Source organism: Doryrhamphus excisus, linkage group LG2, assembly GCF_037039965.1.
Source record: "Doryrhamphus excisus strain RoL-2023G ecotype Guam linkage group LG2, RoL_Dexc_Guam_v1.1, whole genome shotgun sequence".
NCBI classification, from domain to species: domain Eukaryota; kingdom Metazoa; phylum Chordata; class Actinopteri; order Syngnathiformes; family Syngnathidae; genus Doryrhamphus; species Doryrhamphus excisus.
Genome location: NC_136358.1, coordinates 29,404,618 through 29,429,278, shown reverse-complemented (window position 1 = coordinate 29,429,278; position 24,661 = coordinate 29,404,618). Strand labels below are relative to the sequence as shown.

General features: G+C 48.0%; 2 protein-coding genes across 4 annotated transcripts in view; both read right to left on the bottom strand.

Annotated features, from left to right (window-relative positions):
* epb41l3b (erythrocyte membrane protein band 4.1-like 3b) overlaps nt 1–3,614 on the bottom strand; it is a 29,783-nt gene extending 26,169 nt beyond the window's left edge. The window contains exon 1 of the mRNA XM_058061555.2: nt 3,477–3,614. The gene's annotated coding sequence lies outside the window, so the exon portion shown is untranslated. The remainder of the gene's footprint in view (nt 1–3,476) is intronic.
* Nucleotides 3,615–4,883: 1,269 nt separating this feature from the next.
* Nucleotides 4,884–22,910, bottom strand: tmem200cb (transmembrane protein 200C, genome duplicate b). 3 transcript variants are annotated; one of them, XM_078789092.1, is made up of 4 exons: nt 22,784–22,910; nt 13,007–13,051; nt 11,438–11,646; nt 4,885–7,120 (listed from the first exon to the last, which is right to left on the bottom strand). In XM_078789092.1, the coding sequence occupies exon 4, from the start codon at nt 7,085–7,087 to the stop codon at nt 5,594–5,596; it is 1,494 nt and encodes a 497-aa protein (XP_078645218.1). In that variant the 5' UTR covers nt 7,088–7,120; nt 11,438–11,646; nt 13,007–13,051; nt 22,784–22,910; the 3' UTR covers nt 4,885–5,593. The 3 variants fall into 3 exon arrangements, with proteins under 3 accessions (XP_057918661.2, XP_057918659.2, XP_078645218.1); XM_058062678.2 differs by lacking the exon at nt 11,438–11,646 and having other exon boundaries at nt 4,884–7,120; XM_058062676.2 differs by lacking the exons at nt 11,438–11,646; nt 22,784–22,910 and adding an exon at nt 16,959–17,024 and having other exon boundaries at nt 4,884–7,120.
* Between the last annotated feature and the right edge of the window lie 1,751 nt (nt 22,911–24,661).

Genomic DNA, 24,661 nt, shown 5'->3' with positions numbered 1-24,661 from the left:
CAAAGGCTGAGAACCAAAGGCTGAGAACCAAAGGCTGAGAACCAAAGGCTGAGAACCAAAGGCTAAGAACCAAAGGCTAAGAACCAAAGGCTAAGAACCAAAGGCTAAGAACAAAGGCTGAGAACCAAAGGCTGAGAACCAAAGGCTGAGAACCAAAGGCTAAGAACCAAAGGCTAAGAACCAAAGGCTGAGAACCAAAGGCTGAGAACCAAAGGCTAAGAACCAAAGGCTGAGAACCAAAGGCTGAGAACCAAAGGCTAAGAACCAAAGGCTAAGAACCAAAGGCTAAGAACCAAAGGCTAAGAACCAAAGGCTAAGAACCAAAGGCTGAGAACCAAAGGCTAAGAACAAAGGCTAAGAACCAAAGGCTAAGAACCAAAGGCTAAGAACCAAAGGCTGAGAACCAAAGGCTGAGAACCAAAGGCTAAGAACCAAAGGCTGAGAACCAAAGGCTGAGAACCAAAGGCTGAGAACCAAAGGCTAAGAACAAAGGCTGAGAACCAAAGGCTGAGAACCAAAGGCTGAGAACCAAAGGCTGAGAACCAAAGGCTAAGAACCAAAGGCTAAGAACCAAAGGCTGAGAACCAAAGGCTGAGAACCAAAGGCTGAGAACCAAAGGCTGAGAACCAAAGGCTAAGAACCAAAGGCTAAGAACCAAAGGCTAAGAACCAAAGGCTAAGAACCAAAGGCTGAGAACCAAAGGCTGAGAACCAAAGGCTAAGAACCAAAGGCTAAGAACCAAAGGCTAAGAACAAAGGCTAAGAACCAAAGGCTAAGAACCAAAGGCTGAGAACCAAAGGCTGAGAACCAAAGGCTGAGAACCAAAGGCTGAGAACCAAAGGCTAAGAACCAAAGGCTAAGAACCAAAGGCTAAGAACCAAAGGCTGAGAACCAAAGGCTGAGAACCAAAGGCTAAGAACCAAAGGCTAAGAACCAAAGGCTAAGAACCAGCAGAGAGCCGACCGGAGGACACGTGTCAGCTGATCAATGCGTCCTGCAGCGCTGACTCAGCACCGTGACAAACGACATGTGACCTGTGGACTCGCTTCGCTGATGTGGCCGCTTGAGTCTTGGCTTTTTCTTTCTGCTGCGCTCGCACGCTTCCCTCTTCCTGCTCGCGCGGCTCAACTTTGACCTCGTTTAACCTTGAAGCCGCCCTTGTTTTTTTCAGCCAGGAGAGCGTGGCTTTAATGTGATTTAGGCGTGGAAGTCAACAGGAAGTCAAAGCTAATCATAGCATAAAAAGTCGTAAAAAGCGTTTTTATCATGGCTTTGCTAACGACGCATACTCCCGTCACGTGATTGCGGAGGAAGCGGCTTTCAAGGTTAGGGAGGGCCAAATAGCTCATTGCTCTGTCGTGAACGTCCTTGAGGGGAATATGACATTTTTATATGACATTCATTATATGAATATGACAAGAAACTTCCTGTTTATTTTAGAACATGAATTATCATAAGCTAAACTTGGTCAAATTGCCATCATTATGTCTCCAGGGAGCCTTTGAAGCGGCCAAGTGACTACTTCCTGTATGAATCACCTGGTTCTCATGCTGTCATTTCCTTCATGCGCGTGTGTGCCAACTCTCCCTCTCCTTTCCGTCATGTGAGGCAAGCTACTGAGGAGCCATGGCAGCCCGGGTGGCAGGTTAAAGTCTTCCCGGGCAACAAAGACACAAGTAAGTAGTACTTGAAAGTACAGTATATGTACATGGAATATACAGTATTCCATGTAAGGAATCACACAGACGGCGTGGGAGCCGTGCGTTCCCATACGGTCGTCCCTCAGAAGAACATTTGAGGAGGTATCCAAATCCACAGCTAATCCTCATTCCCACTATAAATCCTGGAGCACCGTCAAGGTCCGTCCCTGGAGACGTGGCCTCGTGTGGCCGAGCCCCACGCCGCTGCCGGGAGATAACGCCTCCGCCAACCAGTTATCTCGCCACTCAACAAGATTGAGTCATCGCGTTATCTCCTTTATGGCCGCCGAAGGCCGTGCGTGGGGGATTTGGGGGGGGGGGGGGGGCATTCACGTTTGGAACGCATCAGGAACTTTATGACACCCGAAAAACAAACCCGATGACTTCATTAGGTACCCTGGCACCATGCCAAGGGTGTCCAAAGTGCGGCCCGTGGGAAGAAAACTAAACTAAACTAAAACAGTAAAAAAATAAGAATAATATTTATTTTTCATTTTAAGTTTTCTTGTTCGATTCTATTTAACATGAAAAATGCCAACTTTGGACACCACATTATTCCACAGTATTCCATGCAGTTTTCCAACGGCCATGTTGAGCCTGTTTCCCGAGTGACCATGCCGAGGTAGGACCACAGGACCGTAACCTCCCCTGCATCATCTGTCCAAGATGCCGCAGACCGAGAGACGGAAGCGAAGCCGCACAGCAGCACATGCCAGACGGATTGATCGGGACCGTATCAGTATCCCATCAGGATCCCTAGTATTGACCGGAATTCCACAGATGAATAGTCAGGAGATTTCGTCACATTTCAACTCCGGAAGCTTTTCAGGTCCAAGAGAACTAAACCTTTCCTGGAACCTTTCACGTTCATTCTTCGTGCCTTTTGCTTTTTCTTTGGCTATTTATGGCTTCATGGCAACACTTCTTCCAAAAGAAGACTTTGCCCTGGTCTTATCTGTCTGGCACGTACTGGCCCGTACTGGCCCGTACAGGCCCGTACTGGCCCGTACTGGCCCGTACATTCACCTTCATCATTCCCACCCATAAAGCCTGCAGGTCCAGGGCACCCACCAGGTCCATGGACCATGTGACAACTGGCCCCCCTTCCTTGAGACCTTCACATTTCTAGTTTCCATTTCCTATACCGCTTATCCTCCGCTTATCCTCCGCCTATGCTGGAGCCTATCCCAGCTGCCTTGGGGCGAGAGGCGGGCCCAGCCAATCCCAGGGCACATATAGACCAACAAGCATCCACCAATGAAGCCAAACCCAGGTGGCCCCTCATAGGGGACATGCCCAATCCCCTGACTGCGTGGCCAGCATGCTAACCGCTCATCAGGAAACAGGAAACAGGAAACATCAGCTCAAGTGTGGGAGGAGAAAGCGATGCTCAGCACTTCAGTTGAAAGTAAAGTAGGCTTCTGCAACGTCAGTCATTACCAGCTTGACACGTGATCTGTGGATCTGTTGAGCTTCCACGGAGGTTACGGGATCAAACTAAGAAACCAGGACTTGGACTTTTAACGTACCGACGTCTTCCTCTAGGGTCCATGTTGCTGCCGTGAATGAATAAAGACTCACCATATTTGACGTTCCATGGCCGACAGTGGTGGGGGTGTTGGGGGGGGGGGTCGGCGGTCACCAGAGGAAGCAACAGAAGCACAAAGTGAAAACAGAAAACAGCATTACATGACATTGGACATGCTAGCCTAAAGCTACCAGTGCTGCTCCTCATGGAAGCATATCCTCCTTCTAACGGACATGGATCATCTTTACCTGACTCCTCAAACTCCTCAAACTCCTCAAACTCTTCCCTCGACCCCCCAGCTGTGTGAGCGACCACCAAGAGGAGCGCCTCGGAGGGAAAAGCAGCGGACACCTGTCAAGTCAGCTGGAGGGGGGGGCCAATCCTCATTTTAACCCCGCCCTCCTTGCTTGGAATTAGCCGCTCCCCCTCAGCACAGCGTTGGCGCCATCTAGTGGCGGTTCCCAGTAGCAACGTGTGTGTGTGTGTGGAAAGCGGTGGCCACCAGAGGGCGGTAGAATTAGGCCACACAACTAGTTTACATTGGTTACTTTTCACCATATTTGGCAATATGGAGCACATTGGAGACGGCTGATGAAACTAAATCTTTAGTATTGTGGTTTTAGTCTGCACATGTATACAATTTAATCTTGTTGAGAGCTGAGTGTGCAAATAAATACATTCTTAGTATTATATTAGCAGTAGTATATTAACAGTCACAATATCAATGTCTTTACTGCATACATACGTAGTTGGAGTACATATAGAGGTGGAGTCTATGTGTTTATATACTTTAGATACTTTATAGTTGGAGTACATATAGAGGTGGAGTCCATGTGTTTATATACTTTAGATACTTTATAGTTGGAGTACATATAGAGGTGGAGTCCATGTGTTTATGTACTTTATATACTTTATAGTTGGAGTACATATAGAGGTGGAGTCCATGTGTTTATATACTTTAGATACTTTATAGTTGGAGTGCATATAGAGGTGGAGTCCATGTGTTTATATACTTTAGATACTTTATAGTTGGAGTGCATGAGTCCATATTAGGGATGCTCCAATCAGGGCTTAGTCTTGTGAGAGCTACTTTTACCAAATGAAAATGGCCAATAGCTACTGTATTTCCACCCCGGAGGCGTAATACTGTACGTATGACATGCTGTTCTCTGATTGGTTTATGGCTGCTAGCATAGTACTGTACGGATGACATGCTGTTCTCTGATTGGTTTATGGCTGCTAGCATAGTACTGTACGGATGACATGCTGTTCTCTGATTGGTTTATGGCTGCTAGCATAGTACTGTACGGATGACATGCTGTTCTCTGATTGGTTTATGGCTGCTAGCATAGTACTGTACGGATGACATGCTGTTCTCTGATTGGTTTATGGCTGCTAGCATAGTACTGTACGTATGACATGCTGTTCTCTGATTGGTTTATGGCTGCTAGCATAGTACTGTACGGATGACATGCTGTTCTCTGATTGGTTTATGGCTGCTAGCATAGTACTGTACGTATGACATGCTGTTCTCTGATTGGTTTATGGCTGCTAGCATAGTACTGTACGGATGACATGCTGTTCTCTGATTGGTTTATGGCTGCTAGCATAGTACTGTACGGATGACATGCTGTTCTCTGATTGGTTTATGGCTGCTAGCATACATATTATGTCCCTGTGTCAGTAAAGATACAATTAGTCTGTCGGAGCCGTTGGATAGCGTCCCTTTAATGCGTCCAATTAAAGGCAAGGTGTGTCACATGTTGCAGTTGAGGCAACAATCATCAAGTTTGCAGACTGAAAAACTCCAAGCGTCAATCTTCTTTTGTCATCGTTTAATTTTTTTCTGGATGCAAGAGAATCGGAACTATTTGGCGCAAACAAGCTACGCATTGGGCGCACACAAGGACGCCTACATTGTTGGGGTGGGGGGGCATTTATCCAACTGTGATGGTTCCTATAAACAAGCGTGCATGTAAAGGAAGACAAAGCCTAAATCAAACCTGAGATTAATGTTGGTGACGTCATGGCGTGTTTATTCACACAGCAATGCAGTAGATGACCAGTTGAGCTTTTTCTCGGTGCTACAAAGGCGGCCTTTCCGCCTTTTCCGCTAGTCTACCAGCTACAGTTGCCTCTACCGCCGTAAACCTCGATCCAGATCCGTCAAGTCTTTAGTATTGCTCTTGCTACATTGAAAAAATAGAAAAGTCACATCTGAATATTGGAGCTGTTTTTACGTTTTGCCCTTGAGTGTTCATGGCTGTGTGTCCCCCCCCCACCCCCCTGCCCCCGGGGCCCCATGCTCAGCCCGCCATCATCAAGTCTTCTACAGGACAGTTCCAAGGTAGTCTACGGTCTCTGTTTAGGGTTCCACGGAGTCGTCGGGGGTCGTCAGTCCCTCGTCTCTCGGAGCTTGATCCGCCGCCGCTACGTCCTGCTCGGGGTCAGCTAAAGAAGTATCCGGGGCTTCGAAGGACTCGCCCCCGAGGTCACTCAGTTTGATGTAGCCCTTGCTGTTGGAGCGCTCCAAGCGGGGGCAGCTCAAGCGCCGCCCCCTGTCGCCCTGACGACACACGCTCGCCGACAGGCTGCAGCGTCGGGCGGACCGGGGCTGATCCGTGAGCGAGTTAAGGGACAGCCGCGACCCCATCGCCCGTGCAATCGGGGACGGGGGGAAGAGCTGCGTCCACTGTGGGGGGTCCTGTCGCAGCCCCTGCTCGTCCTCATGTGACCGCTGAGGTGAAGGTGGACCAGCGGTGGGGGGCTCCTTGTCTTTGGCGTCTGTCTTGTGGAGATGTCCGCCACTGGTCTGCTCTTCTTCGCCAATATTTTCCGCCTGGATGACCACGCCTTCCTGCGGGCGCCCCTCCGATGCCGCCCTCTCGGGGGCCTCCACCTCGCAGTTGTTCAGCTTGATGACTGGGAGGGTGAAGGCATTGACGGAGGAGGTAACGATGGAGGTGGTCTCCCACTGTCGGGGCTGCGGGGCTTCCTCGCCGCTGTTGCTGTAGTCCTTGTAGATGCTGTAGACCGTGTCAGTGAAGGTCTGGACATCTTTGGACCAGCTCCGTGTGCGGCTGGCCAGCGACGGACGCCTGAAGACCTCCTCCCCGCTGAGCTCACCGTGCAGGTTGAGTCCGGTGGAGGGCCAGGAGCTGCGAGTGTGCATTCCGCTGGGGGGGTGGGAGCCCAACGGACCCTCGGCGCTCTTGGACTGGGTGTAGTTCACCAAACCGTTGAGTGGCGAGTACTCCTTGGAGCGGACGCTGTGCAGGTCGATGACCGTGGAGTAGATGTCCCTCAGGTTGATGATTTTGGTTTTCTTGTCTCGGTTCTCGTGGAGAACTGCGTTGGCACAGATGAAAAGGAAGATCCCGATCCCCATCACCAGCGGTCCAAAGACCTTGAGGTTGTCCGAGTACAGGTAGTTGTCCAGGAAGTCGCACAGGAAGCCGCAGTGGGCGGAGGGGGTGGGGTCACTGCTGTTGGAATGGCTGTGGTCGAGCAGCTTGGTCTGGTTGGAAGGATCTCGGCCGCCGTTGGAGGAAACGTTTGGACTTTGGGAGAAGCTCATCTTGTTGTGGCCTCCGGTCCGGCGGCGCTCTTGGTACTGCTGCTGGTTCTGGCTGGGCCAGTAGCCCAGTATGGCCATGGAGATCCCCATGACCAGGACCACGACCCCCACGGCGGCCACCAAGCCGGCCGGGGAGCACAGATTGAGCTTTCCCTTCACCACAACCACATCGTTCTTCTTCTTCTTCTTGGATTTCCGCTTCTTCTTGTTTTCTGCTCGGTTCTTGGAGCGCAGGGAATCCTGGCGCCGGTTCATGCGCAGCAGGCCGCCCGTGGCGATCATGGTGGCGTTCGGACAGCAAGCTTCTTACTCGACCTGCAAGAGTACACAAAAGCCGGGGTGGGGGAGGGGGGAGTTGGGATTAGGTACACATGGAGAAGCAGATGGCTACACTTGATGTAAATGTTCTACACGTTCATCTACACATGGATTATATGCCTAATCCTGATTTATCACAGCGGGTGGATTAGTACGCTAGTACACTAGTACACTAGTACACTAGTACGCTAGTACGCTAGTACACTAGTACGCTAGTACGCTAGTACGCTAGTACACTAGTACGCTAGTACGCTAGTACGCTAGTACGCTAGTACGCTAGTACACTAGTACGCTAGTACGCTAGTACGCTAGTACGCTAGTACACTAGTACACTAGTACACTAGTACGCTAGTACGCTAGTACACTAGTACACTAGTACACTAGTACACTAGTACACTAGTACACTAGTACACTAGTACACTAGTACACTAGTACACTAACAGCATACATCAGATGCTCACAGACAAGAAGGACTTTGGGATGCGGGGGTGCAACCTTGACCAGTTGCAGGTGTATTTATGGTCTATTCATGGTGTATAATACAGTGTATTCACGGTGTATTTACGGTGTATTCACGGCGTATAATACGGTCTATTCACGATGTATAATACAATGTATTCACGGTGTGTTTACGGTGTATTCACGGCGTATAATACAATGTAATCACAGTGTATTCACAGTGTATAACATGGTGTATAATACGGTGTATTCTACGGTGTGTTCACGGTGTATAATACGGTGTATTCACAATGTATAACCGATGTAACCGCAGCAGCCCAGCCCATCCACCTCTCGTACTACTCGACAGCTGGGATAGGCTCCAGCATACCCAGAAAATGGATCCATAAAAAAATGGCTTTTGGGGAGCAGATATTATGGAGCCCCACAAATCCTGCCTGGCAACAAGGGAACAAGGGAACAAGGGAACAAGGGAACAAGGGAACAAGGGAATGACAAGTCGTTATAAAAACGGTGCTTCCGGGAAATGCGCCTCCAAATTCAAGGGCTCTTGTCGATTCCGTCTTGAGGGCACGGAAGCAGGAAAAATAATGGAAACTTTAGTGACGGTGTTTGTAGTGAATCCCGGGATGGCAGACGGCGGGTTGCCAGTTGGATCAACTAAAAGCAGTCATGTGACTGACACGGAGCCCAGCTAAGTGATGACATGAGGTGAGGTGAGGTGGATGAGGATGAGGAGATGAGGTGAAAGTGGAGGCGTGATCCAAAAATAAAGTCCACAGATGATGTGGGTTGAGTGGGCAGGTAAATAGCTGCAGGTAGAAGATGCTCGCCAGATGTGGCGGCCATATTAGTCATCAGCGAGGGCCCACATTCAAGGAGGACGTGTCCACGTATCAGCCGGGGAGGAGCTGATGTTTCCGGACAGGAGGCTGGGGGGGGGGGTGTACTCCCCCATCACGTTGTGGCAACCCCCCCCCCCATCACTCCCTCGTGCTTTCAAAACAAATACACTTCAGCATGAGGCATCTCCATGTGACAGCCGCTCTAACTGGACACTTCATTAGGTACACGTCCGCATGCTGCCTCATGCGACGCCACGGAAGGAAGGCTTTTGAGAAGATATGGCATTCGTCCGTGTCCGCCATCTTTCTATGGCTTCTTTGCAAGACTTATGCTAGCTCCGTCACCAACAGCAGCTTCTCATCCTGGAACCTCACTCTTCCACTCGGGTCCCTCTCATTCTCACATTTTTCCAGCTATTAGCAACCCCCCCCCCCAGTTGTGCTCCATGACTTCCACAAAATAAACCCACTTAGATGAGCTGTTACTTCCACAGAGGCCACCGGTCCTGGGTGGGATAGGCTCCAGCACCCCCAGGACCCTCATCAGGATAAGTGGTAGAAAGCACTATGATGGCATAGTGCTAGTTAGACTAGAGTCTAACATAGTGCTAGTTAGGCTAGAGTCTAACATGGTGCTAGTTAGACTAGAGTCTAACATGGTGCTAGTTAGACTAGAGTCTAACATAGTGCTAGTTAGGCTAGAGTCTAAGATGGTGCTAGTTAGACTAGAGTCTAAGATGGTGCTAGTTAGGCTAGAGTCTAAGATGGTGCTAGTTAGACTAGAGTCTAACATAGTGCTAGTTAGGCTAGAGTCTAACATGGTGCTAGTTAGACTAGAGTCTAACATAGTGCTAGTTAGGCTAGAGTCTAAGATGGTGCTAGTTAGACTAGAGTCTAACATGGTGCTAGTTAGACTAGAGTCTAACATGGTGCTAGTTAGACTAGAGTCTAACATGGTGCTAGTTAGACTAGAGTCTAACATGGTGCTAGTTAGACTAGAGTCTAAGATGGTGCTAGTTAGACTAGAGTCTAACATAGTGCTAGTTAGACTAGAGTCTAAGATGGTGCTAGTTAGACTAGAGTCTAAGATGGTGCTAGTTAGACTAGAGTCTAACATGGTGCTAGTTAGGCTAGAGTCTAACATGGTGCTAGTTAGACTAGAGTCTAACATGGTGCTAGTTAGACTAGAGTCTAACATGGTGCTAGTTAGACTAGAGTCTAACATGGTGCTAGTTAGACTAGAGTCTAACATGGTGCTAGTTAGACTAGAGTCTAACATGGTGCTAGTTAGACTAGAGTCTAACATGGTGCTAGTTAGGCTAGAGTCTAACATGGTGCTAGTTAGACTAGAGTCTAACATGGTGCTAGTTAGACTAGAGTCTAAGATGGTGCTAGTTAGGCTAGAGTCTAAGATGGTGCTAGTTAGACTAGAGTCTAACATGGTGCTAGTTAGACTAGAGTCTAACATGGTGCTAGTTAGACTAGAGTCTAACATGGTGCTAGTTAGACTAGAGTCTAACATGGTGCTAGTTAGGCTAGAGTCTAACATGGTGCTAGTTAGACTAGAGTCTAAGATGGTGCTAGTTAGACTAGAGTCTAACATGGTGCTAGTTAGGCTAGTCTAACATGGTGCTAGTTAGACTAGAGTCTAACATGGTGCTAGTTAGGCTAGTCTAACATGGTGCTAGTTAGACTAGAGTCTAAGATGGTGCTAGTTAGACTAGAGTCTAAGATGGTGCTAGTTAGACTAGAGTCTAAGATGGTGCTAGTTAGACTAGAGTCTAAGATGGTGCTAGTTAGACTAGAGTCTAAGATGGTGCTAGGTAGACTAGAGTCTAAGATGGTGCTAGTTAGACTAGAGTCTAAGATGGTGCTAGGTAGACTAGAGTCTAAGATGGTGCTAGTTAGACTAGAGTCTAACATGGTGCTAGTTAGACTAGAGTCTAAGATGGTGCTAGGTAGACTAGAGTCTAAGATGGTGCTAGTTAGACTAGAGTCTAAGATGGTGCTAGGTAGACTAGAGTCTAAGATGGTGCTAGTTAGACTAGAGTCTAACATGGTGCTAGTTAGACTAGAGTCTAAGATGGTGCTAGGTAGACTAGAGTCTAAGATGGTGCTAGTTAGACTAGAGTCTAACATAGTGCTAGTTAGGCTAGAGTCTAACATGGTGCTAGTTAGACTAGAGTCTAACATGGTGCTAGTTAGACTAGAGTCTAAGATGGTGCTAGTTAGACTAGAGTCTAAGATGGTGCTAGGTAGACTAGAGTCTAAGATGGTGCTAGTTAGACTAGAGTCTAACATAGTGCTAGTTAGGCTAGAGTCTAGTTAGACTAGAGCCTAATGAGCGGACGAGGCTGATCAAGGAGACGATGGCGATGCTGCTGCTCATATTTTCATGGTGGAATAAAAAGCGGATTGTCGGACGTCGGCCGCATCGGAGCATCAGAAGGCTGCATTGGGCATCGAACACGCTTTAGCCTGACAGCGTGGGCGTGGACTCTATTTTTTGGGAGGGGGTTAGAAAGGCCAAGTGTGGGTGACCATCGTTTTTGTGCACGGAAGCTGGCATCCGCTTTGGCTCTGCTTCCTAAAAAGCATCACTGTAGCATGGAAGGAAGGAAGGAAGGAAGGAAGGATGGAGGAGATGAAGAGGAGGGTGGGCTATTGGGGGGGGGCATATGTTAGCACAATTTCCACGACCGAGCGTCAGTTTGTGTGTGCCTGAAGATGTCCAGAACCGCGGCACAGGTCCACAGATCCAAACACGTCAAACACGTCCAACACGCGCCTCCCGACAAAGACCACGCACACGCGCACGGACACAATGAACCAAGAGCCATAAAAAGTTGGGTCTTTCCGGCAGACGGATGGCATATTATCGATCACCGTCATGACAATCCGATAGCAAAACGATGCGTTCGATGTTCGACCCCGGTCCGCGAACGCATCACACCTCTGTGCTGATGGTTTTAGTCCAATACATCAGGTCTACCGGAAGGAAACGTCCTACCTTCGGGGCGTCCAGGGAAGGCGTGTGCATGTCGATGTGCGCCAGGAGAACAAGAGATGATGGAGGACCAAGAGATGGTGGTGCTAGTCCTCTAGGTAGAGAGACCAAGAGATGGTGGTGCTAGTCCTCTAGGTAGTCCTCTCCACGATGGACGGACCGAACCCAGCAAGACACGCAAGGCGATGCAAAGCAAGGCAGGGGCGGGCCAGCTGCCCCCCCCCCCACCCCCCCGGGGCAAAGAGAGGGAGAGAGAGAGAAAGAGGAAGCATGATGGATGTCCTCGTCTTGCATATTTGTATTAATAGTGATAAATAATAATGACAACAGTCAGTAACAATAACAGTCAGTTGTATTGTAGTATTATGGGGGGGGGGGTGTTAGTATCTTGCTATATACGTATACTGCATCATAGAAGGAGCTGTCCAACTAATTGCATCATCTCAGGTACCAAAAAGGGAACCAATATATTCACATATACATGATGGAACTATGGAGGAATTTGGAAACATTTGAAGTAGAGCTGAATGCTTTGGGACCACATTCCAGCGGGTCTAAATGCTTTGGGATGACGTTCCAGCGGGTCTAAATGCTTTGGGATGACGTTCCAGTGGGTATAAATGCTTTGGGACCACATTCCAGCGGGTCTAAATGCTTTGGGATGACGTTCCAGCGGGTCTAAATGCTTTGGGATGACGTTCCAGTGGGTATAAATGCTTTGGGACCACATTCCAGCGGGTCTAAATGCTTTGGGATGACGTTCCAGTGGGTATAAATGCTTTGGGACCACATTCCAGCGGGTCTAAATGCTTTGGGATGACGTTCCAGCGGGTCTAAATGCTTTGGGACCACATTCCAGTGGGTCTAAATGCTTTGGGATGACGTTCCAGCGGGTCTAAATGCTTTGGGATGACGTTCCAGTGGGTCTAAATGCTTTGGGACCACATTCCAGCGGGTCTAAATGCTTTGGGATGACGTTCCAGTGGGTCTAAATGCTTTGGGACCACATTCCAGCGGGTCTAAATGCTTTGGGACCACATTCCAGCGGGTCTAAATGCTTTGGGATGACGTTCCAGCGGGTCTAAATGCTTTGGGACCACATTCCAGTGGGTCTAAATGCTTTGGGATGACGTTCCAGCGGGTCTAAATGCTTTGGGATGACGTTCCAGTGGGTATAAATGCTTTGGGACCACATTCCAGCGGGTCTAAATGCTTTGGGACCACATTCCAGCGGGTCTAAATGCTTTGGGATGACGTTCCAGCGGGTCTAAATGCTTTGGGATGACATTCCAGCGGGTCTAAATGCTTTGGGACGACATTCCAGCGGGTCTAAATGCTTTGGGACGACGTTCCAGCGGGTCTTTCATCTCATTCAAGCGTAGAAATGTGGTAAATATTCCAATGATTGGTGTAAAAGATGACGTCATCTCTATTATGGGATGTCTTCCCAAGCGGTGGCAACCAGAACCTGCAGCAACCATCATGGCCGCACTTTTCCAACTTCTAGTAATGACTTAGCTCAGCCTGACTTAATAATTCATTAGCAAGACATTTGTGGGTAATTACACTCACCTGAGCCAGCTGATGAATGAGGCCTTCACGGGGGATTCACTGCCCCTGGAAAAAAAGGAAAACGTGAAAGGGAGAGATTTAAGTGTGTCACGCGTAGCCAACGCTTGGATTTATTTCATCATTTTTCATGCAGAAATTCAATAATTCAGTGTGATGACTTCCCTGGATGCGCAAAAGCTGTGTCACTTCATTCCTCAAACGTCCCAGAGGAGAGAGGAAGGGCGCATGTGGCAAAAAATAGTCGCTCCTTTGTTTTCTTCTCCTTCAATCCTTGTGGGGAGAGGAGAACTTCTATTGTTCCCAACTGCTTCCCTCACATAAGACGTATTGTGATATAGATATAGTAGATATAGATATAGTAGATATAGATGTAGTAGATATAGATATAGTAGATATAGATATAGTAGATATAGATGTAGTAGATATAGATATAGTAGATATAGATATAGTAGATATAGATATAGTAGATATAGATATAGTAGATATAGATGTAGTAGATATAGATGTAGTAGATATAGATACAGTGAAGAAAATAAGTATTTGAACACCCTGCTATTTTGCTATTTCTCCCACTTAGAAATCATGGAGGGGTCTGAAATTTTCATCGTAGGTGCATGTCCACTGTGAGAGAGATAAACTAAAAAGAAAAATCCAGAAATCACAATGCATGATTTTTTAACAATTTATTTGTGTGATACAGCTGCAAATAAGTATTTGAACACCTGAGAAAATGAATGTTAATATTTGGTACAGTAGCCTTTGTTTGCTATTACAGAGGTCAAACGTTTCCTGTAGTTTTTCACCAGGTTTGCACACACTGCAGGAGGGATCTTGGCCCACTCCTCCACACAGATCTTCTCTAGATCAGTCAGGTTTCTGGGCTGTCGCTGAGAAACACGGAGTTTGAGCTCCCTCCAAAGACTTTCGATTGGGTTCAGGTCTGGAGACTGGCTGGGCCATGCTAGAACCTTGATATGCTTCTTACGGAGCCACTCCTTGGTTTTCCTGGCTGTGTGCTTCGGGTCGTTGTCGTGTTGGAAGACCCAGCCACGACCCATCTTCAATGCTCTGACAGAGGGAAGGAGGTTGTTCCCCAAAATCTCACAATACACGGCCCCAGTCATCCTCTCTTTAATGCAGTGCACTCGTCCTGTCCCATGTGCAGAAAAACACCCCCAAAGCATGATGCTACCACCCCCATGCTTCACAGTAGGGATGGTGTTCTTCGGATTGTACTCTTCATTCTTCTTCCTCCAAACACGCTTATTGGAATTATGACCAAAAAGTTCTATTTTGGTCTCATCTGACCATAAAACTTTCTCCCATGACTCCTCTGTATCATCCAAATGGTCATATGCAAACTTAAGACGGGCCTTGACATGTGCTGGTTTAAGCAGGGGAACCTTTCGTGCCATGCATGATTTCACATCATGACGTCTTAGTGTATTACCTACAGTAACCTTGGAAACGGTGGTCCCAGCTCTTTTCAGGTCATTGACCAAGTCCTGTCGTGTAGTTCTGGGCTGATTCCTCACCTTTCTTAGAATCATTGAGACCCCACGAGGTGATATCTTGCATGGGGCTCCACTCCGATTGAGATTGACCGTCATGTTTAGCTTCTTCCATTTTCTAATGATAGCTCCAACAGTGGACCTTTTTTCACCAAGCTGCTTGGTAATTGCTCCGTAGCCCTTTCCAGCCTTGTGGAGGTGTACAATTTTGTCTCTGGTGTCTTTGGACAGCTCTTTGGTCTTCGCCATGTTACAAGTTAAAGTCTTACTGATTGTATGGGGTGGACAGGTGTCTTTATGCAGCTAACGACCTCAAACAGGTGCATCTGATTCAGGATGATACATGGAGTGCAGGTGGACTTCTAATGGGCAGACTAACAGGTCTTTCAGGGTCAGAATTCTAGATGATACACAGGTGTTCAAATACTTATTTGCAGCTGTATCACACAAATAAATTGTTAAAAAATCATGCATTGTGATTTCTGGATTTTTCTTTTTAGTTTATCTCTCTCACAGTGGACATGCACCTACGATGAAAATTTCAGACCCCTCCATGATTTCTAAGTGGGAGAAATAGCAAAATAGCAGGGTGTTCAAATACTTATTTTCTTCACTGTATAGTAGATATAGATGTAGTAGATATAGATGTAGTAGATATAGATGTAGTAGATATAGATGTAGTAGATATAGATGTAGTAGATATAGATGTAGTAGATATAGATGTAGTAGATATAGATATAGTAGATATAGATATAGTAGATATAGATATAGTAGATATGACCCGCAATGTTGGGAATGTTCTTCAGGGATATCTTCCCCAGCCATCCAAGGGATGAAAGACTGCTATCGTTTCAAAGCGAGGATGTCCAAAGTTTTGGACGTTTGGCAACCTGGCCTGGCCGAGGAGGAGCGCTCATGTGGGCCAGGCTTTGCCAGAGGCGGCCTTGGTGCCCTGGAGTTTTCATCAATGATTTGAATGAATGAATGAATGTCCTGATTATCCTAAGCTATATAAATATGTTACAGGTCAGTACATTTTTTTTGTCAGTCCAATGTCATATTGGGTGATTACTTTCAGTTTTTAGTTTACCACTAAATTCCTACAAAACGTCAAGACTATTTTTTTTAGTCCTTGTGGAACCTTGGTTAGCATCATGAATCCGTTCCACAAGGTCCAAGCACGTAGTAAGAACCCTAACCGTTTCCACGCGGGACATTTATCATGTTATTTCAAAGAAAGGCTGCAAATGTCCCCGGATAGACTTTGGTCACCGCCGTTCTTTAGTCCTTGGAATGTCAACAAAAATCCCTGGAGGCCACCAAAAGCATAAAATTGTCTCACCAGGAGACCTTAGTCCTTATTAGGCTTCAGGAGCAGAAGCTCCAGCTATCAACTTCATCAATCTGGGTTGTGACCTTCATGGCTGGCCCGCATTCCTACGGAGCAACTTCCCCATAAATCAGCATTGGGCTAATGAGATGCAGGCAGCCCGCAGGTGGACCGATGCAGGCCACAGAGACGTATGGATGTTTGGGTTCCCGTGTCAGGCTTCCACGGAGCGCCGGAAATGGAACGAGACATTGGCGGAGACGAGTAATTGGGTTGGGAGAGGGAAAGATGGAGTGGGAGTGGGAAGCAGCAGGGAGCTGCACCCTGCAGCGTGTAAGGGCGGGAAGGACGGTGGCGATGTGTCATGTCTTGCTGCCGCATGGTGTCCTTAGGGAATCTAACACCAAGAACCACATCTTCAATGGAGGTACACGTAACCTTAATAGTGTAAAATGTACGCAGAGCCACACAAAAGTTTGTACATGAAGTGAAAAACGTGCAAAGTGGGGTGTACACGAAGCTCAGATTCCACTAATGTGAAAACTGAAACTAACCCGATGAAAAACTGCAGCGTGTCCATGATAACCCACACAGAAGTCTTTCTGGATCTTCCAGAATCTGAACCTATTCCAGCAGTATTTCCTTGGATTTACAAAACGGCCTTTATTAATTTATTCCACTCACAGCCCGCCTCCTGGCACGTCCACTCCACTGTGATTGGTCACACTCCCAAGTGTTCCCGAAGACTTCCCGACGACTGCCGAACCCCCCCGAGTTGATAAGAAATGAATAAACCCTTTGGAGAGCTACTTGGAAAGTACTTAGGAGCCACTGGCTGGACACCCCCGACTTGACTGACCCCTGTGTGTGAAGTGAGTTACGTTACCCAGAGTGGGGAGGTCGGGTGGTAACGTAGGTCCACGTTTATTTGGGTGCAGACAATCCTGACACAACATCGGTAGAAGTTCGGTAAATTTGGTCATAACGTTTATTGTGGGACTGCCCGTGTTTAAAAGCAATTGTGGTGGGAAAGACGCGCCCTGATGCACACCCTATACTGCTACACAGACAGCTGCGTACTTACACAAAAACACGATTAGGACGCTGATACATTGGTAGTTGCAGCTTGCGCTTCCGACTCCAAGTAACGCTGGAAAGTCTTCAGCACCAGTTTGGCGGACAGTTGGCGACAGAATCTGCAACTCCAACCACTTCTGTTAGCCGTCATTCAAACCTGAACAATATTCCTGGAAGCCATTCCTAAGGGCTAACATGGTGAAAACAGAGCGGGGGGAGGGCAAGCCGACAGCTTGTATCCGGGAACGCCCATATAAGGAAGTCCGGCTCACAGCAGGGGCGGAGCTAAGGGGTGGCCAATTTTGGGAAACCAGAAACACCGTTTTCACTTGGACGTATTTCACTGCGGCACACAAATGGCGGCTCGGAGTGTTGGAGCTGTGACAAACTTCCAAGTCGACAAAAATATATGACAAGCTAGCATCCCGCTATCCTATCTGGGAAGTCCTTCATCATTCTTATGGTGTACCTCCCATCCTGTTCATGCACACTCTGCTTCTCTACGCCAGCAAGCAGTATGGGTTGCTCAAGAGGTACTTGGTGGGGCCTGATGGTCAAAGTGCTCGTAGGAAGGAGATGTGGCTTTTACTGATAAAATAAGACAAACAATTCACTCCCTTTCCGTTTCTTCTTTTTGAAGGTCCACTTAGGAGCTCCTTAGGATCCAACAGTACAAGACGTAGTACATTAGTACAACGTAGTACAACTTGGCAAGCGAGTTTATCGGTAAGGACCTCCAAAGGCCAGTTGTTGTTTTGGCTCTGGTGTACCTCATCAAGGATCTCATCATCTACTCGTGCGTGAAGACATGAGGCTAGCAGAACATAGAAGAACATGGAGGAGCGCTGAAGATACGACTAATTAGAATCCTCAACAGCACAACTTTGGAATCCTGCAGCAACAAAGCAAAAGAGGTTTCTTGGCCGTCTGTGTGTGTGTGTGTGTGATGGTGTGTGTGTGATGGTGTGTTTCTGGAGGCCGTTGGTGTGTGTGTGTGTGTGATGGTGTGTGTGTGATGGTGTGTGTGTGATGGTGTGTTTCTGGAGGCCGTTGGTGTGTGTGTGTGATGGTGTGTTTCTGGAGGCCGTTGGTGTGTGTGTGTGTGTGTTTCTGTAGGCCGTTGGTGTGTGTGTGTGTGTTTGTGTTTCTGTAGGCCGTTGGTGTGTGTGTGTGTGTTTCTGTAGGCCGTTGGTGTGTGTGTGTGTGTGTGTGTTTCTGTAGGCCGTTGGTGTGTGTGTGTGTGTGTTTCTGTAGGCCGTTGGTGTGTGTGTGTGTGTTTGTGTTTCTGTAGGCCGTTGGTGTGTGTGTGTGTGTTTCTGTAGGCCGTTGGTGTGTGTGTGTGTGTTTCTGTAGGCCGTTGGTGTGTGTGTGTGTGTGTGTGTGTGTGTGTGTGTGTGTGTTTCTGTAGGCCGTTGGTGTGTGTGTGTGTGTTTCTGTAGGCCGTTGGTGTGTGTGTGTGTGTGTGTTTCTGTAGGCCGTTGGTGTGTGTGTGTGTGTGTGTGTGTTTCTGTAGGCCGTTGGTGTGTGTGTGTGTGTGTGTGTGTGTGTGTGTGTTTCTGTAGGCCGTTGGTGTGTGTGTGTGTGTGTGTGTGTTTCTGTATGCCGTTGGTGTGTGTGTGTGCGAGCAGGGATTATTATTATTATGCGTGCGAGCCAAGACGCCAGCTTCCTGGGATCAGAGCGAAAAGGCCTTCTTTCATCTCCCATCCTGGATAATGTAGGTCATCTCTTCGGGGAGAAACAACAAACATGAAATGAGGCAGAAGAAGAGCACATAAGGCAGGCGGCCTCGTGAAAACATCTCCCCATATTTCCTCTCATCTTTTTCAACGCCAAAAAAAGCATCCGTTGACTTTGAGCGAAAGGGGAAGTGGAATTTTCCCAATGTGAAATACGGCATCTTTCCTTCTCTGTTCTGTTGCCTCGGAAGACAGGAGGCTACTCGGGATTGGGTATCCATGGCAACCGTTTCATAATGCTCTGCAAGCACCTTAGAACAGGCGTCCTTTTCATCCGGGCCGCAGGGCAGACAGCGAAAGGGGCAAAAGGTACGGCTTAGCACGGATGGAGGGAATGCTGGGAAATGGGATGATTGAGGAACAAGGCGGCAATGATGGGACAAATTCATTTAGCTGGGATTACTTCCTGCTGCTTTGAGGACCCGATGTCATTTGACAATAACGTAGACAAAAGTACAGTAGTCTTTGACAAACTGCTGGGTAGTTATACAAGGTCATATGGGGGTCATACGGGGGTCATACGGGGTCAATGCAAGGTCATACGGGGTCATCAGGGTCAATTCAGGGTCATCAGGGTCCAGCCTTAGCCAGACGCTGATGAAGGTCCACAAAAGTAGGGGTAGCCAATGTGCGGACTCGGGGCCATCTGCAGACCACGGCTCATTAAATAACTGATACTATACTATGTACTATAAACACATATACTCGCAGCGTCACAGTAGTACAAGTACACCCTGATAGCATCCATCGGCTCGCAGCATCACAGTAGTACAAGTACACAGTAGTACAAGTACACCCTGATAGCATCCATCGGCTTGCAGCATCACAGTAGTACAAGTACACAGTAGTACGAGTACACCCTGATAGCATCCATCGGCTTGCAGCATCACAGTAGTACAAGTACACAGTAGTACAAGTACACAGTAGTACAAGTAGACCATGATAGCATCCATCGGCTCGCAGCATCACAGTAGTACAAGTACACAGTAGTACAAGTACACCCTGATAGCATCCATCGGCTTGCAGCATCACAGTAGTACAAGTACACAGTAGTACAAGTACACAGTAGTACAAGTACACCCTGATAGCATCCATCGGCTCGCAGCATCACAGTAGTACAAGTACACAGTAGTACAAGTACACCCTGATAGCATCCATCGGCTCGCAGCATCACAGGAGTACAAGTACACAGTAGTACAAGTACACCCTGATAGCATCCATCGGCTCGCAGCATCACAGTAGTACAAGTACACAGTAGTACAAGTACACCCTGATAGCATTCATCGGCTTGCAGCATCACAGTAGTACAAGTACACAGTAGTACAAGTACACCCTGATAACATCCATCGGCTCGCAGCATCACAGGAGTACAAGTACACAGTAGTACAAGTACACCCTGATAGCATTCATCGGCTTGCAGCATCACAGTAGTACAAGTACACAGTAGTACAAGTACACCCTGATAGCATCCATCGGCTCGCAGCATCACAGTAGTACAAGTACACAGTAGTACAAGTACACCCTGATAGCATCCATCGGCTCGCAGCATCACAGTAGTACAAGTACACAGTAGTACAAGTAGACCATGATAGCATCCATCGGCTCGCAGCATCACAGTAGTACAAGTACACAGTAGTACAAGTAGATCATGATAGCATCCATCGGCTCGCAGCATCACAGTAGTACAAGTACACAGTAGTACAAGTAGACCATGATAGCGTCCATCGGCTCGCAGCATCACAGTAGTACAAGTACACAGTAGTACAAGTACACCCTGATAGCATCCATCGGCTCGCAGCATCACAGTAGTACAAGTACACAGTAGTACAAGTACACCCTGATAGCATCCATCGGCTCGCAGCATCACAGTAGTACAAGTACACAGTAGTACAAGTAGACCATGATAGCATCCATTGGCTCGCAGCATCACAGTAGTACAAGTACACAGTAGTACAAGTACACCCTGATAGCATCCATCGGCTCGCAGCATCACAGGAGTACAAGTACACAGTAGTACAAGTAGACCATGATAGCGTCCATCGGCTCGCAGCATCACAGTAGTACAAGTACACAGTAGTACAAGTACACCCTGATAGCATTCATCGGCTTGCAGCATCACAGTAGTACAAGTACACAGTAGTACAAGTACACCCTGATAGCATCCATCGGCTCGCAGCATCACAGTAGTACAAGTACACAGTAGTACAAGTACACCCTGATAGCATCCATGGGCTCGCAGCATCACAGTAGTAAAAGTACACAGTAGTACAAGTACACCCTGATAGCATCCATCGGCTCGCAGCATCACAGGAGTACAAGTACACAGTAGTACAAGTAGACCATGATAGCGTCCATCGGCTCGCAGCATCACAGTAGTACAAGTACACAGTAGTACAAGTACACCCTGATAGCATTCATCGGCTCGCAGCATCACAGTAGTACAAGTACACAGTAGTACAAGTACACCCTGATAGCATCCATCGGCTCGCAGCATCACAGTAGTAAAAGTACACAGTAGTACAAGTACTCAGTAGTACAAGTAGACCATGATAGCGTCCATGGGCTGTACATGGAACGGAAGAGAAGCGTATCCCGTAATCCGGAAGGACGGGTGTCCAACTGGAAGTCCAGGTCAAGTCATCAAGAAAGCGGACGTCATTTCCCGTCAGCTGGCTTCCACGTTCCCGTGGCAACACCGCCCCCCCCTCCCCCGTCCGTGCAGCTCCTTGCATGTGATGAGTCTGTTGCCATGGCAACCCTGCGGAGCTTTTCCTGCCAATCGAGCGCAGAAGACGAGTGAACCAGCGGTGCCCCCGTCCGCTAGGACAGCATGTCTTCATCTGTTGCCACGGCAACCTGCTACAGCGTTCCCAATAGATGGGGTGGCATGCCGGGAGGCCGTGCCTTCATCTCGCCGGCCTTGCATGGAGCTCCTCCAAGGAGGAGAAGATTGATGTTGCTAAGACTGCTTGCTAATCAGGAGGAAGGCGCTCTTCCTCATCCTCATCCTCATCCTCATCCTCTTGGATGATCTTTGTTCAAAGGTCTGGCTGGTCTGGCTGGTCTGGCTGGTCTGGCTGGTCTGGCTGGTCTGGCTGGTCTGGCTGGTCTGGCTGGTCTGGCTGGTCTGGCTGGTCTGGCTGGTCTGGCTGGTCTGGCTGGTCTGGGCCTGGTTTTCCATTGCTGGGGTGCCCTTGTCTGCAGGAAGCCCCTCCCACATCAGCACCATGGGGACCTTCCATGACCGATTTTCATGGCACCGACTCATGATTGAGATCATTGGGAAGACATAGGGATGACCATCACCTCCTCCCGTGCTAACCGCCCAACTAGCAGGCCCCCACGGCCCCTACGGCCCCCCACGGCCCCTACGGCCCCCACGGCCCCTACGGCCCCTACGGCCCCCATGGCCCCTACGGCCCTCATGGCCCCTACGGCCCCCACGGCCCCCACGGCCCCCACGGCCCCTACGGCCCCCACGGCCTACAAAATAAATAGAAATAGAAAGACTGTTCTTGGGACAAGGGGGCAGCAGCCAAACGATGGCGTCCATCCTCATCAGTCCTGAAGGCCACTGAAGAGAAGAGCACCAGAATGACAGGAAATGACATCACAGCGATGCAATTAAGAGTCGGAATGATGTAATACTACCATCCAGTCACGTTGGACACGATGCCATGTGACTTGTCACATGACGTGACGTGGTTTGCTACGATAACGTTCCAGGTGCTGCCATGGCGAAAGCAACCAACGGCGTCGTAGCGAGGCAGCACAAAGCGGAGGCCTCGCCGGGCTGCCGGGACGTGATGGGTCACGAGGGGAGTCACAGGAATAAGGACACCACCTTTAAATACGGCTGGGTCCCATCCGATTTCACCACAGCGCCATCTGCTGCCCGCGATGCTAACCCTCCGGTCTCCGCTCTGCTCGGACGGGAAGAGAAATCAATTTTGCTTATTGATGGCGAGGCTACAAATGAAACCTAATATGGCGGATTGTTACGGGAAGGCGGCCCCCACAGCTGGGGCGGCCTCTGCCAGCGCCAAGGCTGGATGACAATATCGATATCTGTACAGTAAGAAGAGAAAGGAAGTGAATCGGGTAAAAAAGGATAATTGACCTTCTTCCTTCCTTAGAGATAAGCTGGTCATGATTGCGTCATCGTTGGGTCGCGACCCCAGGATGCGGAGATGACGACCAAAGCAGCTCAAACGTCGTTTAAACTGATGCCATACGGCTAAACCACGAGCACGTGCAAGCAGGGACACCACGATGACCCAACAACGTGAGGAGCGCACACCTGAACTAAATAGACGTCACCGAAACAGGAAACAGGTGAGGGGTTCAGTGCAAAGCAACGGAAAATAGAAGGGAGCAACACAGGAAGTGAATACAAAATAAGGGCATGGACCAGGAACTAAGGCATGAACGGAAACTAAATGAACCAAGGCCAACTTTGCCCTTTGACCTTTATGTTTGGCTGTGCAGCGGCACCATGCGGCACAAGCGCTTCAGCTTTCATAATTTAATAATTCATCACTTTTTTCACTGCAGAGGAGAAGTACCAGCGTAGGAAAACATCAGTTTGCTCATTAAACCCTCATTAAATATGCACAATGGAGATGTGGAGGCAACGTTTCATCATCACTTACATATTTTGGGTCTTAATTCAATGGATTTTTTGGGGTTGCAGCGGACTTAAACAGTGAGGAGGCCCCCAATGTTGACTATGACAATGTTGTTCATTGGCCGGTGATAAGATAGCAGGAATGCGCCATACTGCCCTCTTGTGGACGCTTGCCGTCACTGCACAAAGCTCCTCGCCCATCACTGCATGCTTGGACTGTAGATTCATAAAAAATGCATAATGTCTGCTATTTTGGAAAATGGGAAACCGGATTCTTGCACGGGGCTTCAGAAATATATTTTAGAAAGGAAACATGGGTTATTTATGAAGCCCCCCCGAGGGCTGCATACTGAAATATCCAAAAATGCATTTCTCTAATATGGAAAATAAATAAATAAAATTGCATTTTAAAAAAACGTTTATTTTTATTTATTTACATTTATTTAATATTTTTTTAATTTGGGGGGTAAAAATGTAGCATATTTTTTTATATTCATAATTTTCTTTGAAAATTCCATCCATCCATTTTCTATGCCACTTATAGAAGAGCACTTGTGTCATAGAAGATCTTTGACTAGGTGTAAACGTATTGGGCATCCATTAACCTGCTGGAGCCTATCCCAGCTGTCCACCCTGGACTGGTGGCCAGCCAATCACAGGGCACATATCGACAAACACCCATTCCAACTCCACACAGAGATGTCCAAGCGGGGATTCGACCCAGGTCTTCCCCATCTCCTGCCTGTGTGGCCTACATGCGAACGCCCAAGAGTCCGCTGGGATAGGCTCCAGCATACCCCCACCCGAGTGAGGTTAATGGATGCATGTTTACACCTAGTCAAAGATCCTCTACGTGACAGGAGTGCTCTGCTGAAGGACTTTAAAGGGCTCGATTGGAAAAGAGAATTGTCCTTGATTTGGCCTGCACTCCAAAAAAGCAACATGTGTCTGCCTTATCAGCAAAAGTGTAACATGGAGTTTATGGTATATTTATATGTTTATTTATTTATTCATTTTTCAATCATGTAGTTTTAACATGACAAGCAAAATCCTTCAAACTACTTGATGGTTTTATGTCAGCACAAGCCATTAGGTTGTGCTGACATAAAAAAATTGAGTCAGGGATCTCATTAAATGACAGCTTTTTAATTAGGTGGAAATTCTTTCTATAATTTTATTACGTTCACCCAACAAATTATTTCATTGCGTGTGGGGGCCGTGGGTTGAATATCCCTGTCCTCTAGGAGGACTTTGGGGTTCATCTGTCCTCTCTCTCTCCCATGGACACATCTGGTGTGGGCGAGCGGCACCTTTCTCTTCTCTCATCAACCTTTCTTTCCTCACTTCCTGCTACTCATCCTCCCCTGGGCC

Bases quoted from the DNA above. Each gene is read 5' to 3' on its own strand.
- tmem200cb (XM_058062678.2), bottom strand. From the start codon at position 7,087: ATGATCGCCACGGGCGGCCTGCTGCGCATGAACCGGCGCCAGGATTCC.